The sequence below is a fragment of the Aquarana catesbeiana genome, linkage group LG03 (assembly GCF_042186555.1).
Source record: "Aquarana catesbeiana isolate 2022-GZ linkage group LG03, ASM4218655v1, whole genome shotgun sequence".
Taxonomy (NCBI): Eukaryota; Metazoa; Chordata; class Amphibia; order Anura; family Ranidae; genus Aquarana; species Aquarana catesbeiana.
Genome location: NC_133326.1, coordinates 62412404 through 62438495, shown reverse-complemented (window position 1 = coordinate 62438495; position 26092 = coordinate 62412404). Strand labels below are relative to the sequence as shown.

Below are 26092 nucleotides of genomic sequence, written 5' to 3'. Positions count from 1 at the left end.
TTTGCATTCTGAATAAAAAAAAAATCATTTGTTTTGGCCTGAGAACCAGAAGTGATGTCAGAGGTCGCTCTGATCCTTCAAGGGCATAGAGATGAGTGGGGGTTCATCTTGCCCTCACTCGACTATGCCCAGATAAAGGCCGCATTGGATCGTTTCTGGGCTTTACCGATTGCTTCAGTAAGCCCGGGAACCCTAGGGAAGCAGAGGGGGGCACCTCTCCCGCAGCCTCTAAAAATGATCCTGTGGCAAATCCTCCCCGCAGGACCACTTTTATCTTACACAGAATCACCCATAGTAAAAAATTATACTGAGGTCATGGCAGCTAGCTGCTGCTGCCATAACACCGGTATTTAAAGTGATTGTAAAGGCTTGTTTCTTTTTTTCAAATACCAAACATGTCATACTTACCTGCTGTGTGCAAGGGTTTTGCACAGAACGGCCGATCCTCTTTTTTTCTGGGGTCCCCTGGCGGCTCTCCTGGCTCCTCGAGTGCCCCCACGTAGCCAATGGCTATCAATCTATCCAATGAGGACACGAGACAGCGGCTGGAGCTGCTGGGCTCGTTCTCGTTGCTGGAACGATCGGGTTCAGGTAAGTAAGACTTTACAACTATGGGCAGGTCGGCAAGTGATAGAATTCCAGTCCCAATATTTACTAATCAATAGGAAAAAGAAAAAAATATGTAGTGATTTTGATGAGTTAAACTGGCTTCCTGCTTTTTTTGGGATTTTATGCATCAAGTTTAATTTGACTATTTGAAGTTTTTGTTTAGATTATAAGTGGATCTAAAGCTTGCAAATCTAGGATGATGTTGGCTAGTGTGGCTCCTGGTTCTCAGTGCTGCTCTGCTTGGCAGCATGAACTGGGCTACTACTGCTGCCCCTGCATCTCCTCTCCCCCTCTCGAGCTGGAGCAGCTCTGGAGGAGAGAGAGAACAATACTGCAATTGCAGGTCTCTATGTGTAGCAAGAGGAAGCACCACCTACCACCTAGTACTGCGGCCCTAACTCTATAATTTTGAGAGTCTCCAAATTGGAGACCAGGGGTGGCCTGTCCAATATGGGTGATGGAGACACATTAAATTTTGGTGCAAGTGTACGAGACAGAATCCGTGATCAGAAAATGTGTTTCAAAACAGGAAGAAAATGACTGAGATTGAGCCACATTCGGGTTGAACCCCAGAACCCCAGTGTCAGGAAGGCACTAGCCATAGTACAGATGAAGCCTCAAGATCTACACTGGTGAGCAGGTGTGCAGTTGCCCGTTCGCAAGTGCATAACCATTTGCAAACACACACGCACGCTCACCCGTGCTAATGTTGTCGCCAATGGGAGTATTTAAGCTGCAGAAGTTCTAGTAGCCAGTGATACCTGATCTACAGCTATTACCCATGTTCCTGTGTTACTTATGTTATTGACCCGGCTTGCTGACCTCGCTTGAACGCTGCCTGCCCTGATCTTGGCCTGTCTCTGGATTTGCTCTGCCTCCTACTCATCTGCCTGATTCTACGTTGCTGACTTCAGCTTGTATCCTGACCATTCTCTGCCTGCCGTTTATGCCTGTTTCTGACCCGTCTGTTGCTGACTTGGCTCGTCTGACCTTCCATGCAGTTATCCACCCATCCTGCTCTGCATGCTACCTGGTTCCTGCTGGTCCTGCACCTGATACCTGCCAGCTAGATGCCTGCCCAGTCAGGGGATGGCTGTCTCTGCTGTTCCAGCAATCTGACCCGTCTCTAGCGACGCACCTGCTACCCACTGACTGGGCTGACAGACATCTTACAGGCACTCATACCTTGCCATGCTCTTGCGGCCACTGACGCAACATCAGTGGTCCCAGAGCGGGGCTGTATGAGAGGCCGCCCTGTACACATCAGGCTCTGCCACAAGGTACGTGACACCCAGGCATGATAGAGCGAGCGCGACAAATGCTGGCACGGAAGTGGAAGATCTGTGCCCGGTTTGTGCAGTACAAAGTGACAGATGAACAGAAAGCAAAATGGATGGAAACCTCAGGAGATTTCATTACCATGTGTGACCAGGAATCATCCTTCCATCGTCATAGGGGATGAGACCTGGTGCGATCCGCGTGCGCCAATTCTTGACTCAGCGCAGCGTACCTGTTCTCGATCATCCACCATACTCCCCTGATCTGGCACCTGTGGACTGCTTGCTGTTAACCCACCCGAAGAGAGTCATGAAAGGCGCACATTTTACGGACATGGCGGCAATCCAAGAATGTGTGACAGCGGTTTTGCAATCAATTCCTAAAGAGGCCTTTGCTGACAGTTGCCAGAAGCTTTATGAATGTTGCTAAAAGTGTGTGAAGGATGGCAATTATTTCAAAGGCCAATAAAGGTAATTTGTTTGTACTTTTTGTTTTGTTTCTTTTCTGATGCCATTCATCAAACTTTTTAGACACACCTCGTATATATGTCAAAAGATCCGACTGGGTAAACTTATGCAGTTTTTTATTGCATATACGGCTGCAGCCACCGGAATTGTGGGTAAAACAGACATACTGCCTGTCAGGTGGATGCATTCAGGCGCCTGTGCTGCTGCATGATTGCCTCCACAAACCCCTGGTACCGGTGCTGCCCTAGCCATGCATTTTGGACTCCACTTACCCATCTGTGGGCCCGGGACCGACATGGCAGGTGGTAGAGGGGAGGGAGGGAGAAGAGCGGACATGTCTGCTCCCCTCCCCTTCTTGTTGTGACCCAGAAAGCAATGTGTATGACATCACTTCCAGGTCAGCCTCTCAGTGTCCCCGGCTAGCAGAGCCAGGAGGGGATGTATTGCAATGCATTCAGTGAAGCCCAGAGGAGACCCTGCATGTCTCATTAAAGCCTAAATTTTTTTTTATCTTTATGTGTTCTATGCATTACAATAAAAAACCTTGTGTGTGCAGCAGCCCCCCCTCATACTTACCTGAGCCCCATCTTGGTCCCCGCGATGTTGCACAAGTCTTGGCTGTCCGGGTCTCTCCCTCCTGATTGGCTGAGACACAGCAGCGGGCTCCATTGGCTCCTGCTGCTGTCAAAGTCAGTGAGCCAAGGAGGAGAGAGAGGGGGCAGGGCTAAGCCACCAGGAGAAACAGCGAGAAGTGGAGGATCGGGGCTGCTCTGTAGAAAACCACTGCAACCAGATTTTTGTTATTTAAAAAAAACAAAAAACAAGACTTTAATATCACTTAAAAAAAATAAAAAGTTACACCCAAGCAGAGAGCAATATTCCTAGCACCAGACCTCCTCCATAACACTAAACTGATGACCTATAGAGGGCTTTTGACGCATCACCTATAGAAAATATAGGGTACTGAAGTTTGTCGCCATTTCATGGGCTCACGCAAATTTAAGGTCGGACATGTTGGGTATCCATTTACTTGGCGCAACCTCTTCTTTTATATTTTACCAAAACGTGGGTAGTTTATTACATTTGTTTGCCCTAAAATTCACTTTAGTGTGTTTTTTCCTAGATCTTTGCGAGTAATATCAAGTGACAAAAAAAACTGGAACTACCACTATTTTATTCTCTAGGGCCTGGTTTTCCAGCCAGGGTCCTTGGCAAAATGCTTAAAAAAAATGCCAAAAAAGTGCATACAAGCCAGCAGGTGGATCAAACCTTCCTTTTATTTACACAAAGGCACAGATTTCCATTGTGCACCATTACAACCTTTCCGGCCGCCAGTGTCCTAACAACCAATGATGTCATCCCTTGATAAGGAGGACATTGGGCGCCTGCACAGCATCCTTGTTAGACAGATAAAGCGATGTAATTTAAGGGCGTTGAACGATGACCCTTTGATAACCCCAATTGCACTAGACAAACTATTTAAAATATATAAAAAAAATGATATCTTTATTATGAAAAAAAATTTATAAAATATGACATATCGTAGCATAAAAGCCACAAAGTAGTCCATAGCATATAAAAACCAAGAGGAGGTGAAAGTCAGATAATGGAAATCGCCTACGCGTTACGAGGTCAAGGCCGCTTCTTCAGGGCTTCAGTCTCTCAGCATCTGACTGAATACCCAATATCAACATATATGATCAATACACAGTCAAAATAAATTTAACAAGAACACGTGTTCATATATACATACATCTGAAAAACCCCTATCCCACAGAGAAAGGAACAACATATACATGGGGGGGGGGGAAGGGCCGATGGCAATGTTATGGGTCATTGGGAGCCTGGGTCCTCAGGAGACCCAGAAATTGCTGGGGACCTTGATATACCCTCTGGAGTGCAAATGAGCCTCTGGATTTTTTTTTTCTCCTGTATATGCTGAATTTGTTTGTATGATGCATTTCTGGCTGCCTTTTGAGAAGTGTTGCATTGTATCTGAGATGTGAACTAGCTAGTGTGAGATGGTAATTTACAGCATTGCCATCATTTTATCCTATCTTCAGCTTTAAGTTATGTACCACCGTTGCTGTCCGGAAGATGTGTTCTCACATTGCTTTTGATTGAAGGTCAGTATCATCGTCAGGCTGTAATCATTTTATTTGTGACCCAGGGGGGTTCTACTTACTTGCTCATAATTGTTGTATCATATTTGTAATTTGGCGATTTCTGTAATACAGCCCTTAGGCCATGTTGAGAGCCTTTATCCTAGCTGCTCCACTCCAAGAGGTTGTTTGGCCCAGTGCAATTCCTTGAATATTTGTCTCCCATGGCTCAAACAGAAGTGATGGTTATGTGATCTAACACTCTTCCCCCTCATGTATATGTTGTTCCTTCCTCCGTGGGATAGGGTTTGTTTCAGATGTATGTATACAGTATATGAACATAAGTGTTCTTATTACATTTATTTGGACTGTGTATTGATCATGTATGTTTATTGATATTAGGTATTCAGTCAGATGCTGAGAGCCTGAAGAAGCGATATTGACCGTGTAAGCCATTTCCATTATCTGACTTTAACCTCATCTTGCTTTTATATACCATGGACTACTTTGTGACTTTTATGTTACAATATGTAATGTTAAGCATTTTTTTGTTGTAATAAAAACATCATTTAATATAAATAGTTTGTCTATTTAGTGCAATTTGGGTTATCAAGGTGTCACCCTTACCTTTGCTACATACACACACACACACACACACACACACACACACACACACACACACACACACACTATTGGGTTGATAAGCGCCCCCCCGATACTTAGTTGGGCTAGTCTCTTCCGTTTTGCTCATTCCATACATCCCTCTATTACTATCCTTTTCAGACCCTCTCCCTCTGTCAGCATTGGGGTCATGTTAGCTTAGCGAGGGAGAGAAATTGAGGAAGAAGAGAAACATTAGAATACTAGTCAGTACCAGTGTACACATTGGGCGTCATATGTCTGGACGTTGCCATGTTATGTAAAACTGTATTTCTTGTTTTACTTTAGAATGGGGTGCCTCAAGATTATGCATCATTTTCAAGGGTGCTTTGACTGAAAAAAACAAGTTAAGAAACACTGCTCTAGGGTGTCCGTTTTCAGAAAATCTATATATTTTTTTTTTTTGTAATCTTCAGGTCTAAAATTTTTTTAAACGTGTGAAAAAAAAAAAGCCCCTGGCAGCCAAAGGGTTAAATGAAACGTATAGTGTATATTGGCGTTACTGTGGGCTTTAGCTAAGGCCCTAAGGCCTCATGCACACTATTTTTTTTTTTTTTTTACAGCTGCTGTTTTTGGATTCAGACTTATTTAGTGTCATTAAACTCCTCATCATATTATCCTGTGTCCATGCCCACATAGGCTGTTATCAGCAGTTTTTGGCAGGGGTGTTTTTTGGCTTTAAATAAAAAACGCCAAAAACTAGTGGGTTCTGTCTGAGAGGAGTTTTTCAGCTGTAAACAAGCTCTAACGTCAAAAACCTCAGATAAATGCTGAAAAACGCCGCTCACCAGTGTCTAACATTTTTGATCCATTGGAAAAAAAAAAGAAATGCAGAAAAACACTATTGCAAAGACGTTAAACTCACTGCACAGCTACTGCCGTTTTTATAACGTTATTTTAACGTCCAGTGTGTGCAAAGTAGTTTTAAACCCAAAAGGTAGACATTTAGATTATTGCAGCTTACCAATTATTAGATATGATGGCTGCATTAGACTTTTTTAGGCTCGCTTTCCTTTATAGCAGGGATATGCAATTAGCGGACCTCCAGCTGTTGCAGAACTACAACTCCCATGAGGCCTAGCAAGATTCTGACAGCCACAAGCATGACACCCAGAGGCAGAGGCATGATGGGACTTGTAGTTTTGCAACAGCTGGAGGTCCGCTAATTGCATATCCCTGCTTTATAATCATCAGGTGACGCAGCCAGTAAATCAGTTTTTCTTAACAAGATCTCTTGTAGATTATATATCAGTGACAGGGATGAGACAAACTGTTTTTGCTTATAAAAGGTGTTAGATGGAGTTTGAGGGAGGGAGGAAAAGAAGCCAGAAAAAAAGAAAGAAAAAAAAAAAAAACGCTAAAGGATTGGTAAGCTGCAATATATTACATTTTTGGTTTAATGCTGCTTTAGGTAATTTTTTTATTTGACCTTCTAAAGTGAACAAGCTTACTCTTTTATACATTTGCTGGTCAACTACTTTGTATTTGCCTCTCCCATCCTTCCTTAAAGGGAATCCATCAAGAAAGAAATGTGGAGCGGACCTCTTTCTGAGAATGCCATTTGCCTGGATGACATGCTAACCTCCTCAACCGTTAAGTTGAGCTGCAAACCTGAAAATTAGTATGTAGATCAGCAAATTCAAAGTACTCAAGTCAGTGGGTTAGCATAGCCGGGCAACTAGCAGATTCAGATCTATTCTGAGCCACGAGGCAAAAGGCAGAGTACTTCATGTGGAATTCAGTAAAAAGGAGTGCAAGGGCACTAAACAGACATTTTTTTTTAAAGGTAAAACTTGCAACACCAATGTGTTTAACAAGCACAGAGTGCCTAGGATTTGGCTAGCGGGTGTGCCCCTATTAACTAGAATATCTAGCGTTGGGTGGCAGAACTGCCCACCGAACGCAACAGGGGGAATCATCTTTACAGCACCACAGAGCAAAGCATTGCAGCCGTGGCATGTGTACACCCCTGTTGGGTCTATCTTTTCAACTTAAGTGGCAGTAAAAAGGTGGCTCAGCTGCACAATTTGTTTGCCCCCCAACCATGTGTACACTAAGCCCAAGTCATCAATGAATATATCTTGATGGAATTCAAAGCAATGATTCCCCATTAAAGTGATTGTAAATTGAAGGTTGTGAATTAAAAAAAAAAAAAAAAAAAAAAAAAAAAAAAGGAAGTTATACTTACCCGCTTTCTGCAGTGGTTTTGCAAAGAGCGGCCCCGGTCCTCTGCCAGCGCTCCTCTATGCCGAGTGCCCCCCAACTGCAAGCCTCTTGCTATGGGGGCACACGAGCAGGCTCGCTCCTGAGCCACGCTCATGTGAATGGACATTGTCCATTCACACAGAGTGTGGTTCAGCACCCCCCCCCCCCCCCCCCCTTACTGGCTGTGATTGACAGCACTAGGAGCCAATTGCTCCAGCTGCCAATGGATAGAAAGACCTGGGGGAGCCACTGCTCTCATGCATATCGCTCAATTGAGATGGGGCTCAGGTAAGTATAAGGGGGAGCTGCACCCAGAAGATTTTTTTTTTACCTTAATGCATAGAATGTGTTAAAGGTAAAAAACATTCTGCCTTTGCCACTTTAAGGCCAAAACAGTGCAAAGAGCATGGCCAGAGTGACCAGATTATAGGAGCTTTGGTGAAATAGGCTAAATGCTCTGACCTTACTGTGTGCTACAGATCTTCTATATGGATAACAATGTTGTCTACTTTCTTAGTACATGGAACATGACAGGAGCCTTTTTGGGTAAAATAGTCTTTATTTTCTACCAATATATACATTGCAGTAAAAGTCAAATGATGACCTCTTTCAGTAATGCACACACAGTGTACATATCAAGAACAAAAAACAATTAAAGCAAAGATATACCTAGAGCTGAACTCCAGCTGACAAAGATTTAATACGATTGAGTGTATACAAGAACCTGTTTTTGTATTGGGTTCCTGTAACCTCCTACAATGCAATGAAGGAGAGACAAGAATGTGAGAATAAAGATCCAGCATAGTGCCGTCTATCCAACACCAGGAACATGATGGCGAATGAAGAAAGGGGAGCGCACTGAGCTAACAATGTGATCCACCAACTGGTGTGGCAATCCTTCACTGTCCAAGCAGCAGTCTTAGGTGCAGTTAAGGCCCCTTTCACACTGGGGGGGGGGGGCGGTGGCGGTAAAGCGGCGCTATTGTTAGCGGCGCTTTACCGTCGGTATTTGGCCGCTAGCGGTTTTACCCCCGCTAGCGGCCGAGAAAGGGTTAAAAACCACTGCAAAGCGCCTCTGCAGAGGCGCTTTGCCGGCGGTATAGCCGCGCTGTCCCATTGATTTCAATGGGCAGGAGCGGTGAAGGAGCGGTGTATACACCGCTCCGAAGATGCTGCTAGCAGGACTTTTCCAGTCCTGCCCTCGGGGCTTTCACACTGGAGAGACAGCAGCGGCTGTTTCGGGACGGTTTGCAGGCGCTATTTTTAGCGCAATAGTGCCTACAAACCGCCCCAGTGTGAAAGGGGCCTAAGTGACCCATGCTGTAAGCTTATCTGCAGTGGAGAAAAAAGTGGTGTCAATGACCTGACTATACGGTCAGTGTCCGGATCAAAAGATGGGGCTGATCAGAATTACAAATCTTTTCTCCAAAAAAAGCATTTTACCTACACTTGTGTGCCTGGAGTTCAGCATTACGTTTTACTGGATAAGACAAAAAAACAACATCAATATGTGAAACATACAACACAAACCATAAAATTGTATACAATAATACAAATATGGAAGACAACAGTTTGTTGAACTAAAGCAAAAATACACTCCCTATGCAATTCGGATATTATCAACCAAAGAAATGACCACACCTACCAAGTGTAGTATTAAATAATTTGGCCAAAAAGGAATGGTTCTGTATATATAAAAAAAAAAAAAAAAATCAAAACAAGAGGGAAAAAAAAATAATAATAAGTGCATTCTTACAGGGGATATCAAAATCCCATTCAGTTGCAGCACAAAACAAAATCACCTTCCTCGTGTAGGAAAACATGGTCAGCATAGCTTCTACTACCCACCACTGCTTAACACAGAATAACAGCCTCATATACACAGAAAGTAAAAGAAAAGAAAATTAAGTTTTGACCACAGAAGTCAATTCAATGTTTATTTTTATTACCAAACTTGCAAACCCGGGGAAAAAAAAAAAAAAAATAAGGGAATAAGTGGTTGGTTTTAATGGGCAACATATTTTTTTTAGACCTTACTAAGGTCCTGTATAACTGTTGGCAAACAAATCTTCTCTACATCAGATCGAGGGTTTTAGTCACATGGCGGGGAAATATACAAGCTGGCAAATGTATACAAATGCTCTAGAAACATCACCATTCAACATTACACAATGAAAAAATAAGGGCAAAAAAAAAACACAACACTGGCAAGAACATGGTAGCAAGGAGAAGAAAAGACGCATTCAGAAAAAGTGCCATGCACAAACATTGGATCTAGAATTTAAAATAAAAGGAGGGCTAGGTGAGCAGGTACCCGTCACATTTTGATCTGTACATTTCCCTGCAGGAAGCTCAATTGTTTCTCAGTGGAGATTTCCCTTCTCTTTATTATTTTTCTACAGCACAAATAGATCTCCGGTGAGCAAAACTGTTATAACACCATTGTCAGGCCATCTCTGAAAAAAATGTAAATAAAACAAAAAGAGAATGGTTTAGTAACAGATTGCGGTATTCAAAGTATATACTGTACAGTACAGGGGACCTTTAAAGAGGGAAGGTACTAATATTGACTGCAGACTCCAGAGGTGTCATCCTGAGATCCCCATTTTGTGAGTTACAGCCTTATTCCAAAAATTGATTAAATTCGTTATTTTCTTCAAAAATCTACAAACAATACCCCATAATGACAACTTAAAAGAAGTTTGCTTGAAATATTTGCAAATTTAATTTATTTATTTTTAATCACATGTACCTAAGTATTTACAGCCTTTGCTCAATACTTTGGTGAAGCACCTTTGGCACCAATTACAGCCTCAAGTCTTTTTGAGTATGATGCTACAAGCTTGGCACACCTATTTTTGGGCATTTTCTCCCATTCTTCTTTTGCAGGACCTCTCAAGTTCCATCAGGTTGGATGGAGAGCATCGGTGCACAGCCATTTTCAGATCTCTCCAGAGATGTTCAAGTCTGGGCTCTGGCTGGGCCACTCAAAGAGTTGTCCTTTAGCCACTCCTTTGTTATCTTGGCTGTGTGCTTAGGGTCGTTGTCCTGTTGGAAGATCGCCCCAGTCTGAGGTCCAGAGCGCTCTGGAGCAGGTTTTCATCAAAAGATGTCTCTGTACATTGCTGCATTCATCTTTCCCTCAATTCTGACTGGTCTCCCAGCTCCGTCTGGCTTGGGGGGAAAAAAAAAAAAAAAAAAAAAAAAAAAAAAAAAAAAAAAAAAAACACCCAGCATGATGCTTCCACCACCATGCTTCAGTTGTATGGATGGTATTGGCCAGGTGTTGAGCGGTGCCTGGTTTCCTCCAGACATGACACTCATTCAGGCCAAAGAATTAAATCTTTGTTTCATCAGACCAAAGAATTTTGTTTCTCATGGTCTGAGAGTCTTTCAGGTGCATTTTGGCAAACTCCAGACAGGCTGTCATGTGCATTTTACTGAGGAGTGGCTTCCGTCTGGCCACTCTATCATACAGGCCTGATTGGTGGAGTGCTGCAGAGATGGTTGTTCTTCTGGAAGGTTCTCTCCTCTCCACAGAGAAACGCTGGAGCTCTGTCAGAGTGACCATCGAGTTATTGGTCACCTTCCTGACTAAGGCCCTTCTCCCATGATTGCTCAGTTTGACGGGGCGACCCGCTCTAGGAAGAGTCCTGGTGGTTCCAAACTTCTTCCATTCAATGAAGATGGAGGCCACTGTGCTCATTGGGACCTTCAGTGCTGCAGAAATGTTTCTGTACCCTTTCCCAGAGCTGTGCCTCGATACAATCCTGTCTCAGAGGTCTACAGACAATTCCTTGGCATTCATAGCATGGTTTGTGCTCTGACATGCATTGTTAACTGTGGGACCTTATATAGACAGGTGCGCCTTTCCAAACTATGTCCAGACAACTGAATTTACCGCAGGTGGACTCAGAGTTGTAGAAACATGGTTTACCTGGGCTCAATTGTTAGTGTTATGGCAAAGGCTGTGAATACTTATGTACATGTGATTTTTTTTTTTTGTTTTTTTACTTTTAATAAATTTGCAAAGATTTCAAACAAACTTCTTTCACATTGTCATTATGGGGTATTGTTTGTAGAGTTTTAAAGGTTAAATAATGAATTTAATCCATTTTGGAATAAGGCTGTGACATCACAAAATGTGGAAAAAGTGAAGCGCTGTGAATACTTTCCGGATGCACTGTACCTAGAGCACTCAACAGCAACCTGGGTAGTTCATTAAGAAAAGCTGTCAGTAGTTGCAGTTCATTCATTCACAGAACTTTGTGAATGAATGACGTGGCCATGTGGGTGGAGCCCTGCATGACTGCGCTCTTTTCAAATATGGACAGCTGGTGCGGGGAGAAGATTCCCAGTTTGCTGGTACGGGGGGGGGGGGGGGGGGGTATTTGGGGAAATCTGGGAGAGGCTGCAAGAGTGGGAACCTGTTACATGTTCCAAGTGTTTTTAGGCTGGAACATGTAAAATGTTCCTAAAAAGGTGAACAAATCTTTTAAGGCTGCCACACGTGGCTCAAAATTCAAACTATGGGTGCCCCTGGTGGAACCACCTGGCTTCAAAAAAGTTGAATGAACAATCAACTTTTGTTGAAGCAGCCGAGTGGAAAATTGGTGGCCAAACAGCACCTGCATCCAGTCAGATGCAGGCACTGTTCAGGTATTCTGTAAATAAATGTATGGCCAGGATTAGTTTGCAAGTCACTGTTCAGGAACAAGCATGTTCATATCAGGTGTACCAACATTTTTCTAGTTGTAAGCTTGTTCTAGGGTCCGTAGTTCACTGGTAAACAGAAAGATAAGAGAAGAATGAGGGCTCCAGAGCTGCCACTATCAAGACCAACCAAGAACTAGCTGATCCTATATTTCTATACTACATATTCCATTAAAAAGGTGGACCCACAATGTCCATAGTGGGTGACTGGGCACTGTACTGTGGGAGGTAGGGTGAGTGTCAGATGTTATATAGTCGGTTTACCAGGCTAAAATAGCAAATCAAGCAGCAAGCGGGCACTGAAAAAGGCAAGTACAGGATTTGTATGCTACCCTCTTATGAAAGGGAAAGGGTGAAGCTTCACAAACACAAACTCATTTTACTAACTAAAAGGAAGGAATTATATTTTTCTTCATACATAGAAATGTGTACTATACATACAGCTGCTAAAGTGACACTTCTGACATTCCAGGTCCATAGCCTCCCTTCGATTTCATCTGATCCGGGAACGAACCACCCTTTGGGTAGAAAAATAAACCAATAATAAATATACAAAAAAAACCCAACAAAAAACAACAAAAAAAAAAAACACAAAAACAAACAACCAACCACACCCCACGCACCTTCCCACTAAAATGAATGTAAAACACAGCAAAAAATGCATCAAAAATGCATCCACAGTTGTGTTTTTTTGAGTCGCATGCACTTTTTCACAGGTGCAAACTGCACCAGACATGCTGCAAAAACGCATTTGCGCTTCTTACCGCGTTTTCACAAAAAGCGGTGTGGAAGAGCCCTAACAGGTTTTATGCCAATACCACCAATCACACATACATTTCATACAATTCTCGGAATGAATAAATTGCCCACTTGGACTTTTCCACGTTTTGTAGTGTTACAGTACAAAACAACATGTACTGAGTAGTGCTAAAGGTTCTTTCAAAAATACATCTGTATAGCCAATTTTAGTACAACACTAATTGTTTAAAAATGTCCAGTAGTTATTTTATGCAGTTATAGACCCCTCTACACCACCCAGGGAGTGGGAGCTCAGCTTCATTCATTATATGTTCCATATTTCATAATGCCATCATGCAAATGCACCACTTCTTGCAAGCTGCTTTCAATCATTTTGCAGAGGCAGGTCATAGTGCCTCTATCGCTCTCGGGCTGCCTGTGGCTATAGGCACAGGCAGTGTCTTTAGGCTAGCCTGTAGTCTCTCATGGAAGCATGCATTAACGGGTGCTGTGGTGCTCCTCAAGATCTTGCAATGCAAAAAAGTCACCCTTACAATGGAAATCAAGACCAGCAAAGAGGGGGCCAGGTGAAAAGGGGGGGGGGGGGGGGGGGATCAACAAACAGAAGCATAAGAACAGAAAATGAATCCAATAGTGGGAGGGTTCCAGCAACAGTGGCATGGCTGCTAATCCAGAACGCAGTTGGCAGGACTAGGTGTAGCCATGTGCTGATTGACTAGCTAAGAGGAATCAGGAGTGACAAAGGCGACAATGGCACCTGCAATATTTCTTTACCCCGCTGCAGCGGAAGCCGGCACAGCCTACATGAGAGTTACAACTCTGCTCCAAAGTCAGGAGAAGTGCAGCATATCAGGGCCACGAAAGAATAAAATAGAGAAGTGGCCCCATGGGAGTGTCACCCCTGACACCCATTTGTTTTATAAATACATTTTACTCCTAATAGAGGGCTATGGTGATTGTTAAGTACATGACTCTCTATGGTGATTGTTAAGTACATGACTCTCTATGGTGATTGTTAAGTACATGACTCTTTGGCTGCTTTGCTGGTTCTTTCTGTTTTGCGTTTCAGGTGACAAAGTGCCTGCCGTTGCTAGGAAGATTTACCTCAGCTGCTGAGCACTGGATTGGTGACAAATCTTTCCAACAGGATCATCATCATCATCATCACAGACTAGGGGTGAGTGAAGGCTCTGAGGGCTGGGAATGTACACAGACTTCACTCTGTTCTGTCTGCTTCAATGTCCTCTGCGCCAGTGTCTTCCCTGCCCAGTGTCCTCTGCCTCAGTGTCTTCCCTGCCCAGTGTCCTCTGCCTCAGTGTCTTCCCTGCCCAGTGTCCTCTGCCTCAGTGTCTTCCCTGCCCAGTGTCCTCTGCCTCAGTGTCTTCCCTGCCCAGTGTCCTCTGCCTCAGTGTCTTCCCTGCCCAGTGTCCTCTGCCTCAGTGTCTTCCCTGCCCAGTGTCCTCTGCCTCAGTGTCTTCCCTGCCCAGTGTCCTCTGCCTCAGTGTCTTCCCTGCCCAGTGTCCTCTGCCTCAGTGTCTTCCCTGCCCAGTGTCCTCTGCCTCAGTGTCTTCCCTGCCCAGTGTCCTCTGCCTCAGTGTCTTCCCTGCCCAGTGTCCTCTGCCTCAGTGTCTTCCCTGCCCAGTGTCCTCTGCCTCAGTGTCTTCCCTGCCCAGTGTCCTCTGCCTCAGTGTCTTCCCTGCCCAGTGTGCTCTGTCTGTCAGCCTTTAGTCACCCCACTCCTGTTCACTTTCAGCTCTCTAGTACTTTTTATATTTCATTTATCACACTTCTGACTTATGAAATGTCTTTATTGTGTTTTCATTTTCTGCAGTTATTGCAGGTACTGTGTTAGAATGGTTAGTGATCCTGTCCAGCATTACAGCATGACAGGGTTGTTAGGCACTCATGTAACACCAAAATCTCCCCTAATAGGCTGATCAGTCAGCTTATCATTGGCTTTTCTGATGGTTTTATTTACTTCCTTCACAGGAATTAGGCTGTTTAAGGTATGTAAGTTTTAAATTAGTGAATGAGTTGCCTAAATAATTTTTTTTTTTTTTTAATACATCATTTTTCCTACTTTGTTTTATTATGAAAAGTTAAAGAGCAGAACAAATACAGTACACCATGTGTCACAGAAAATGACTTGTTAGCATGATACGGCTTTTAAAATTTTCAAAAGAAATTTATGAAGAGAGGATCCCACCTCATATAGTTCCTCCATTTGTTTAATTAACCCTTTCATGACTAAGCCTATTTTTGAAATTTGGTGTTTACAAGTTAAAATCCGTATTTTTTGCTAGAAAATTACTTAGAGCCCCCAAACATTTATATATATATATATATATATATATATATATATATATATATATATATATATATATATATATATATATATATATATATATATATATATACACATATACATACAGAGAATCTAGAGAATAAAATGGTGATTGTTGCAATATTTTATATTACACGGTATTTCTGCAGCGGTGTTTTAAACGCAACTTTTTGGGAAAAGGGACAGTAAAAAAAAAACAGTAAAGTTACCCCAATTTTTTTCTATAATTGTGAAAGATGATGTTACGCCGAGTAAATAGATACCATACATGTCACGCTTTATAATTGCACGCACTCGTGGAATGGCGACAAACTACGGTACCTAAGAATTTCCATAGGCGATGCTTTAAATTTTTTTTACGGTTACCAGGTTAGAGTTACAGAGGAGGTCTAGTGCTAGAATTATTGCTCTCACTCTGATGATCGCGGCGATACCTCACATGTGTGATTTGAACACCGTTTACATATGCGGGCGCGACTTCCATATGCGTTTTCCGTATGCGAGCTCGCGGGGACAGGGGCGCTTTAAAAAAAAAATTTTTTTCTCTTATTTTTTTTTAATATTTATAAATTATGTTAAAAAAAAAAAAATTCATGACTTATATTGCTGTCACAAGGGATGTAAACATCCCTTGTGACAGTAATAGGTGGTGACAGGTGCTCTTTATGGATTGATCGGGGGTCTAAAAGACCCCCGATCCCTCCTTTGCACTTCAAAGTATTCAGATCACCAAAAACGGCGATTCTGAATACTGTGTATTTTTTTTAAAATCGGCGCCATTGGCAGCCGAGTAAACGGGAAGTGACGTCATGACGTCGCTTCCGCGTTTACAAATAGAAGGCCAAGTATAGATGCAAAGTGTTGTAGCAGATTTTTTTTTTTTTATGGGAGGCCATAGTTCTGCTATCTTTTTTTAACCACTTGCTGCCCGCCCACCGTCAAATGACAGCGGGACGGTACAGCACACCCGAACGTCCGCTCCTGCGTGCCCGCATGTAAAGCTCTCCTCACCTCACACTGACAGAGTGTATGGCGAGGAGAGCCAATCAGCGGCATTTCCTCGCAGGAGACAGTGAGCAATGTAATCAGGGCACCGATTATCAGTGCCCCGATTACATTACACCAGTGCAAGCACCCCATACTAACCAGTGCCAGCAATCAATGCCCACCAGTGCCAACAATCAATGCCCATTAGTGATGCCAGTCAGTGCTGGCTTTCAGTGCCACCCATCAGTAAAGCCAATCAATGCCACCTATCATTGCTGGCTATCAGGGCCTGTCAGTGCCACCTATTAATGCCCACCAGTACCACTCATCGGTGCTGCCCATCAGTGCTCATTAGTGCCACCTATCAGTGCCCATAAGTGCAGAATATTAGGGTCACCTAATCAGTGCCGCCTCATCAGTGCACATCAGTGAAGGAGAACTTTTTTTTTTTCCTAAATAAAAAAAATAAAAGTCCCAGCAGTGATTAAATACCACAAAAAAAAAAAAATTTGTGTGAAGAAAAATATAAAAATTTCACATGGTTACAGTGTAGCATGACCACGCAATTGTCAAAGTGTGAAACACTGAAAGCTGAAAAATGTCCTGGGCAGGAAGGGGGTGAAAGTGCCCTGTAGATAAGTGGTTAAAGCTGCAGCACAAAAGATAGTCAAAAATAAAAGAAGTAGAAAACTCTCCACCCCAAGTCAATACTTGGCAAAATCAACTTTGGCTTTTGTAACATTTTTACTTTTATTAGGAATATAACTTACTAGTAGTTTTGCACATAAGTGTGTGAGATGAAAGGTAACGCTTTCATGTCCTCATCTTCCCAGCAGATTGCATACACAACACATAATAACACACTGTGTAGGTTTTCCTCTATCAACTCCGGTAGCTGCAGGACATTACAACGGTTGTTTGTCTACGCTCTATGAAACCAAAGCCTATGCTGGATTCTCCTTATTGCTCCTTCTGCAGTATCTGAGCCAATGAGGAGGGAGAGAGCCTTGGCTCTTGTGCATATTGCTGGATTAAGATCAGGCATGTATTTAGGGGGACTTGGGGGGAAAGCTGCATGCAGAAGAGTTTTTACATTACTGCAAATTGTTGTATGGTAAAAAAAACCTTCTGTCTTTACATCCACTTTAAAATTTCTGAATGTTCCTTAAAACATACCAATCTTCACTTTTTTGCATTCAAGTCCACTTTAAGCGCTACTGTTCATGAAAACCATAAATTGGTCCAATCCATCCACATACTGTACATTGGTAGGATTTTTGAGTCAGGCCAGACTATACAGGGCCATGTCAAGTTGATTTCTCATTGCTCCTATGGCCTACCATAGCCAAGATAGCACTAAACCAAGCAGCTGTAGTATTTTGCTTACCATTGCAAACCCAGAATTGGCTTCCCCAGATCCTACGTGAGCAGTATGGACAAAATTCATTGGCTCTCCAATCATGCTTCTGTCAATCCGTCTTCGCCTCTTTGAAATCAGAATAGCACATACTGTAAAATCATGAAAAGCAACATGCCAAATACATACAGCTATACAACCACATGCCAGTATTTGCCCTCATTTCAGTTCTGCCATTTTTGTGGAGATGTATCTTTTGGTACAAGAAAATCTGGTGCCATTATGTTGGATGCCTTTCCATCATGATTTTTGTCAGTTAAAAATATTAGGGTTGGGAATTACCATGTTAACGGCACCATTTTAGATTTTTTTTTAGAGAAAAGTTAGTTAGCAGTATCACCAACAATCTTCTTTGCAGAGCTACACAGTAGATCTTCAGCATTTGGCACTTAGGACTCACGCACACTGGACATTATAAAAATGCCAGTAGCTTTGCAGTGAGTTTTTCAATAGCGTTTTTTCGTTTTTTTTTTTTTTTTTAATGGGATCAAAACCGTTAAAAATGCTGGTAAGCTGCAATTTGGAGCGTTTATCGAAACCCACCAGTTTTGGGGTTTTTTTACAGCCAAAAACAGTTGATAACAGCCTATGTGTGCGCGGACACATAGGATAACATGCTGGAGAAAAAAAAGTCTGAAGCCAAAAACAGCAGCTGTGGAAAGGTCCAAAAACGTCCAGTGTGCTTGAGGCCTTTGTGTCAGGTGCCTCTGTCCTCCATTGTGCGATAGGAGGGAGTAAAGTTATAGGCACCTTAGGGGAATGGTTGGTCTGAATAACCAACACTAAGCCTCGGTTCACACCAGAGGCAGCACGACTTGCAGGTCGCCTCACCGGCCTGCACACGACTGCCGGGGCGACTTGCAAAACGACTTCTGTATAGAAGTCTATGCAAGTCGCCCCAAGTCGCCCCCAAAGTCGTACAGGAACCTTTTTCTAAGTCGGAGCGACTTGCGTCGCTCCGATTAGAATGGTTCCATTGTACTGAACGGGACGCTACTTGTCAGGCGACCTAGGTCGCCTGACAAGTCGTCCCAGTGTGAACCGAGGCTAAGGGGTTGATTTGCTTAAACTGGAGATTGCAAAATCTGGTACAGCTCTGCACAGAAACCAGTCAGCTTTGAGGTTTTACTGTCAAAGCTTAATTAAATAAGTTGAACTTAGAAGCCAATTGGCTACCACACAGCTGCACCAGATTCTGAGTGCTTCAGTTTTAGTAAATCAACCCCTAAGGGCGATGTTAAAGTTAACAGCTATGCTTAAAACTTAAAAAGAATCTGTCATAACATATAGGAGTTGCCACTTAAGTCACTAACCTGGAACAATTGGTGCCGAGTTAGTGGCTTAACAAAAAAAAAAAAAAAAAAAAAAAAGTTGGCAGAGGCAGCTCCCATAGCTCTGTCTTGACATTTTATTTTCAACAGAAAACTCCCACCAGAAATTAGTCCGGTTCACACTGCTGCGATGGAAGACATTGCATGCGAGCCGCACCACACTGCTGTACAACTCGCATGCAATGTCTGTGCGATGCAAATTCAGCCATACAGATTGTATGGACCAAAGTCGTGCAAGACCCTTTTTTGGTCCACACCAGAATAGGATCGCATGGGTGTTCACATCCATGCGATCTGATTCCTGTCCGAACTGACAGTTTGCACTGCCATATGCGAACCAATCTGGGGGAGTCATTAAGTTGGTATTGACACCTGCAGCGGTTTGCATGGGGGAGTGTTAACTGTCTGCAAGTTATATGCGAGGCGGGAACCCGCACTGGATTCACACAGGTTCTCGCATCGCAGCAGGGTGAACCGAGCCTTAGAAAGATTTATTAAATTCCGCGTATGAGGAATCGAAGCCCTCTTTTAGATTGCCTCCATACTGCAGTATGATGAGTCTTGTACTAAGCTGCAGTTGGGGGAGTTTGGTTTTTCAGTTAAATTTATAGACCACCATATGGTTTGGGGAAGGTATCTCAGATAGAAAAAAAAAAAAAAAAAAACTCCCCTAAGGCCCTTTTCACACTGGGGCGGTAGGGGGCGTCGGCGGTAAAACAGCCCTATTTACCGCGGTATTCGGCCGCTAGCGGTGCGGTTTAGCGCAGCTATAGCCGCGGTATAGCCGCGCTGTCCCATTGATTTCAATGGGCAGGAGCGGTTTAGGAGCGGTGAATACACCGCTCCAAAAATGCGGCTGACAGGAGATTTTTTCTTCTCCTGCCAGCGCACCGCTTCAGTGTGAAAGCCCTCGGGCTTTCACACTGAACAAACAGCGGAGGCTGTTTAGGGGCGGTTTGCAGGCGCTATTATTAGCGCAATAACGCCTGCAAACCGCCCCAGTGTGAAAGGGGCCTAACTGCAGCTTAGTACAAGACTCATCATACCGTAGTATGGCGGCAATATAAAAGAGGGCTTCGAATCTATGTCCTCATACAGACAATTTTAAGGTGGTGGTGGTGGTGGTGGTGGGGGGGGGGGGAAGAGAGACACAGACAGACAGACAGACAGACAGAGGTAAAAATAGCGCTAACACCCATGCGTTTTAATCGCATTTTTTAAGCGTTAGCAAACCTGACCATGCGGTCATGTGACGTTCCCCACAGTTTCTGGGTGGTTTTAAAGCGGTATTACCGCGGTTTTACAGCATTTCCCATTAATTTCAATTGGGAGAGACATTTTTACAGCGCTATTTTATGCGCCCCAAAGATGCTCCAAAAAAGCTGTTTGCAGGATTTTTTCCAATGCACAGCCAGCACAATGCCTCAGTGTGAAAGGTTACACTGAGATACATGGGGGGACGTTTTTCATGCGGTATTTAGGCGGTAATTTTAGCGCTAAAATGCCTGAAAAACGCCTCAGTGTGAAAGGGGCCAAAATGCTCCAAGAAACAATTTTCTGCTCCTAGAAGCTGAAGCTCAAACAATGCTAATGGCCTATAGCAGTGTTGCCAACCTACCAGACTGAAATTTACTGACACGACACCCAAAAGTTCCTGGCACAGCCAAGTTTTTACTGGCATTTCCAAAAGTTACAAAATTACAGTCTTAAGTGCAAATTTTAGTATTTAGGCTAAAAACAAATACAATATGCAATTAGCAATGTGATTTAAGGTAGATATTAGGGCGAAAAACATATTTCTTATTTTATTTTCGATATAGTAAGTAGCTCAGGGACAGGACTCAAGAGGGCAAGAAATTAGAATAGGAAGACACACACACCCATGAAGCTGACTCTTGGTCCCTTCAGTCCACTTCAGTCTAAACAGCACTGACAGTCCCGCTCCCGACCTGCCCTGCAGACCCACACACGAGGCTCTGGCCGCTCTGCTTGGCTCCCTTGCACCAAGACATCAGACGGCACGTTCGGGCACTGCCTCCATCAGAGCCGCAAGATCACACTGTAGCAGGGACACGGATGGTCTCAGCTGGCTCTGGACCGAGCCGAACATCACAGCCATATTTTTTACTGGCAACTTTTTCCTTTTACTGGCTGGTGAAAATTGCCTGTTTTTTTACTGGCTGCCAGTAAAAATACTGACGGTTGGCAACACTGCCTATAGTAGTGTGCATGGACACACAGGACACAGGACAATATTTAGCACTCCAAGAGCAGAAAAGGCTTAAAAAAAAAAAAAAAAAAAAAAAAACACCACACACCACTAGCATGGAGCCTGAAAAAAAAAAAAAAAAAAAAAAGCCAAAAAACATGGCTATTTGGCATTTAATAGCTTTTTTGAGCCATAGGCTTTTGTGGGAGTATTTTGCCAAATAAAGCAAACACACTACAGCTGAAAAAAAACTCATTTTACAGCTACAGCTAATGCTACAGGCGTTTTTATAACTTCCAGTGTGCATGAGGCCTTACAGTTGAAGAACGCCTCTCAAGATCCACTAGATCTGGGTTTTTTGTCCAGCTCGAGAACTCCCCTGCCAAAAACTGCTGATAACAGGCAGCCTGTATGCCTGGACACATAGGATCACATGCTATGGAGCTGCAGAAAAAAAAATGCCTGAAGCCAAAAACTGCAGCTGTAAAACGTCCAGTGTGCATGAAGCATAAAAACAGCGCATAGGTGGGTTTGTTGTTTTTTCTACAGTATATAATAGAATATTTTCCTCCATGAAAGCCATTTATTGTATGTTTGACGATAAACAGAAAAAGCCTTTACAAAAAAGGTGTCACCGGTCACATGTGCCCAACGTGCGCCATCTCTGAATCCAGCAATGGGCAGCATATTCTGCACAACCACAAAAGTGCAGTTGTTGCAAGTTGTGCAAGAGTGTGTGGGTGAGTATTTAGAGATTAACGTTTCAAACGTCCCGTACTAGAACACGTATTCCTATATTACAGCTTTACATATCTGGTATGCCAGTCTAACATTTTAACTATCGATAGGTTAAAAATTGTGAAAAGCATTACACTTACCGGCTGTGGCTGCTCTCCAATGCAGCAACTGAAGCAGAAGAGAAATTCAGTCATTTTCTTAAGGGTTAAATGGAAGCCAGCCTCTCTCTAGAGAATAAAAAAAGAAGTGTTTTCTTCCTCCCAACCACCGATGGGGCCACCACAAACTCATCCGGAAGACACACTCCGGAAAGTGAATCAATGAAGAAGATGTTTGTCACCCTTCAAAAGGAACGAACAAAAAAAAAAAAAAAAAGACCTGAAAGCTTAAATACATCATCAGCAATCTAAAGCTGCTTTCACACTGCTCTGCTGTAAAAATGCAGTAAAAACGCATATGCACTTTTCAGTGTTTTTCGCTGAATTTCTGGTGCGTTTTCTGGTTGCGTGACATCAGCACGCACCTGTGAAATATGGACATGTGAAAACCGCGGGTGCGTTTTTGATGTGTTTTCAATTATTTTCAATGTCAGCGTACCGCTGAAGGGCTTCACATAAGTCTCGCATAATGTGATGCAATGGAGCCGCTTCACACATGTTCACGGCGGCCGTGGTTTGTTTTTAAAAAAACGTCCTGTGCGATTTTAGGTCCAGTTCAAATATGCACCTGAATCAGTGAACAAAACTGCACCGGACTCTTTTTAAAAATGGAACTGCAGCCGGACATGTGTGAACCTAGCCCAAGGCAGTCAGCAGATCGGCCTCAACAAACCCCACAGGGCCTGAAAATGACTAAAAAACGGGGAGCAACCGAGTAGTCACAGAGCCGGCCACTTGCGCTGCCAGCTTTGCGATTTATCGCACTGCTCCCTTTTCTCTTTTTGTTTCATACAAGCTTTATGTGAAGTGTACAAAACATTAACTTCATTCACTACAATGTATGATAGCCTGTCTGACATTGCAGTGCGATTCGGGCCAGTGCACTGCGACAAAATGCAGCATGGCAATAGGTTGCGTTGCAGCATGAATGGGACACATAGAGAACAATTGTTTTCCCGTGTGTCCTTGCGGTGACAGACATTTTACCAAGTCATGGCTCAATCCACTACAGGGGCGAGTACATCCGGGGCTGCCATCAGGCTTCGGTTTCTCAAATTTGCAAGGTGGCCACTCGGTCTCCTGTTCACACCTTTTCTAAGTTTTATCATATTAACATTTGGACATTTGCGTGCAATGCAACTTTTGTGCCTTTTTTCCTTTGGAGGTTGGTAGTTTTCTTTTTGGCCCACTCCTCTGTAGACACTGCTTTGGGACACCCCAGTGGTTCCAGATCCAGGATCTTTGCCGTGTCCTTCAATAAATGGAAAAGAAAATAGGATTTTTTTTGTACTCCCAGTTTATTGAAGGACACAGGACCTGCCCTCTGAGTGTGTTGGCTATTGCAGATGTTGGGAAGTAGAATTTCCCCTTAAAGCGGAACAAAGGCCAGCCATACACGGTTCGAATCTTGGCTGGTTCAGCAGGAACCGGCCGAGATTCGAACGATTAACCACTTCAATACCAGGCACTTGCGCACCTTCCTGCCCAGGCCAATTTTCAGCTTTCAGTGCTGTCCCAATTTGAATGACAATTGCACGGTCATGCTACACTGTACTCAAACAAATGTTTTATAATTTTGTTCCCACAAATAGAGCTTTCTTTTGGTGGCATTTGATCATCTCTGCGATTTTTACTTTTTGCACAACAAATAAAAAAAGAACGAAAATGTAGAAAAAAAATAAAGTTTTTCTTTGTTTCTGTTAAATTTTTTTGTAAATAAGTAAGTTTTCTTCTTCAATGACGGGCACTGATATGGCTGCACTCATAGGTGGCACAGATGGTCACTGATGGGTGGCATTGCTGGGCATCACTTGTTTTATCTGGACCATAATGTTGCCAGTCAGTACCCATTTGCGGGCAGTGATTGGCATCTATTGTGCATATTTTTTCATATGTGGATGGCCATGGGGTACGTACCTGGCCATCCACATGTTGCTCCCTTCCCTGGTGGTCCTGGGCAGCATGATGGTGGTCCTGGATGGGCATCCAAAGAGGGGGCTGCGCTGATAAACAATCAGCGCAGACCCCCCCGTCAGGAGAGCCGCCGATCGGCTTGCGTCTGTCAGACACGAGTGAGTAAAAGCCGATCACTGGCTCTTCCTGTTTACACTGTGATCAGCCGTGATTGGACATGGCTCTGCATCCCAGTCAAAAATACTGTGGCCACAAAGGCTGTGTACAGCCCTGACTGGCCATGTCATAATTTGGGTGGATGGCTGTGGGGGCAATAAAACCATGAGTCAGCCACCTTTTGTTACCACCCCTCTGGAAAAAGCCCTATTCCAGCTTTCGCACTGATGCATTTTTACTAGGGATCGACCGATTATCGGTGTGGCCGATGTTCACTTTTTTTGAAGTATCGGTCACAAATATACCCCATATTACTGATATTGCTTCAAGGGGCTTTACTGGAGTGATGCATGCATCACCCCGGTACCGTTCTTTAGAGCAGACAGTCGGCTTTCTTGTAACAACAACAGATGTGGCTCAGCTGTTATTACAAGCAGCGGGAGGGGACACGCCCCCCCCTCCTACCGCCGCTCACCTGGGCTCTCCCGTCCCACCGGGAGGCCCGAGCAACCAGCCGTCACGTCCGCCGGCTGGCCCAAGATCCGAACAAAGCCGATGCTTCATTTGAGTCTCAGATCTAGTAACCTGGAAGCAATGTCATGACATCACTTCCCGGATTACTGCCATCTGAAAGGCGCCAGTTTAAAAAAAATAGAAAGTATTCAAAAACGCCGATCTTGACATTTTGAATACTTTCAGGTGCAGAGGAGGAGTTTGGGGTTTTATAGACCTCAGATCTCTCCATAAAGAGTACCTGTCACTGACTATTACTGGCACAAGGGATGTTTACATTCCTTGTGACAGCAATAACAGTGATGACAAAAAAAAAAAAAAAAAAGTAAAAAGAACAGTGTAAAAATAAAATTTTTTAAAATATACAGAATATAAGCACATAATATTGACTATCGGTCCGAGAGGTGGCTGAAAAATCTGTATTGTATCGGCACCAAAAAAAACGATAATCGGTCGATCTCTAATTTTTACCATGCTAAAACAAAAGAAAAAGGGTTCTCCCTTTAAATCTTATGGGACTCTTCAAACCAGTTCGGTGTTCAAAAACAAAGCTCCCCATTGAAATGAATAGAAAACACAGCAAAAACAGATCAAAAAAGGCAACACGTTTGCATTTTTTGGTGCCCTTTTTTAATAGTCATTTGCCCATTTCTCATTGGTGCAGACAACCAGAAACGCAGAAAAAAAAAAAAACACATGCGATTTTGAAACAGAGCAGTGTGAACGCCGCCTAAATCACCTACCCAAATTCGAAAAAAATCAACACAATGTTTTTGGAATTGAGGGTTAGGAATGAGTCTTTCTGCAAACATCGACTTTTCGGCCCCATGCACACGGGCAGTTTGAGGCATCCAATGGGCTTTATGTGCGCATTTCTGTACCTGGGAGAGACAGCTGCAGTGTACAATAACTAGATATTTGTGAGTACACCAAGGATCATCAATTTCATCCAAAGGGGTTTTTATTCAAGAAAGATCACATCATAAAATAGTATAGTGCAATGTTATGGAGCCACGCAGGACCCCTTCATCAGGCATGACATCACGCGCCCAACAAAGGGGCCCTGCGTGGCTCTAACATTGCACTATATCATTTTGTGATGTGATCTTTCTTGAATAAAAACAGTTTTGGATGAAATTGATGATCCTTGGTGTACTGGCGAATATCTACTAATCGCACAGGTTCCAGTATCCAGCTGGCAGTCGCTGCACCCATTACCTTAAAGAGCTCATTCCACCAGGAGCGTGTGTGATGGGGACATGGACTGTGAGCTCCCCCCAATAACAGGTGGCTGCATGCTAGTATATATTATGCTGGTGTAACTTGTGCGGTGGGGGGGGTAGATCCCAGGGATTATGGATACACAATGCATTCCCATGGGACAGCCATTCGTCACTATGGGGGGGCTATAAGATGCAGCGCTAGAAATACAGCAGCAATTTACGCAGCAAGCCGCAAACCACCCGTGTCTTCACATGAGGTCTTTAGGTCCAGGGACAATTCCAAAATAGACCCAAAATAATGTAAATTAT

General features: G+C 43.4%; 1 protein-coding gene across 3 annotated transcripts in view; it reads right to left on the bottom strand.

Annotated features, from left to right (window-relative positions):
• Positions 1–9245: 9245 nt before the first annotated feature.
• LOC141131396 (CDC42 small effector protein 2-C) overlaps positions 9246–26092 on the bottom strand; it is a 43240-nt gene continuing 26393 nt past the window's right edge. For 2 of the 3 annotated variants that reach the window (XM_073618608.1, XM_073618607.1), the window contains exons 2-5: positions 21960–22046; positions 17512–17610; positions 12476–12552; positions 9246–9777 (exon numbers count right to left, since the gene is read on the bottom strand). In XM_073618608.1, the coding sequence (XP_073474709.1) occupies positions 12481–12552; positions 17512–17610; positions 21960–22046 (258 nt within the window). In that variant the 3' untranslated portion in view covers positions 9246–9777; positions 12476–12480. Of the gene's footprint in view, positions 9778–12475; positions 12553–17511; positions 17611–21959; positions 22161–26092 lie in introns of all 3 variants that reach the window. The other variant, XM_073618609.1, reaches the window with a different exon arrangement.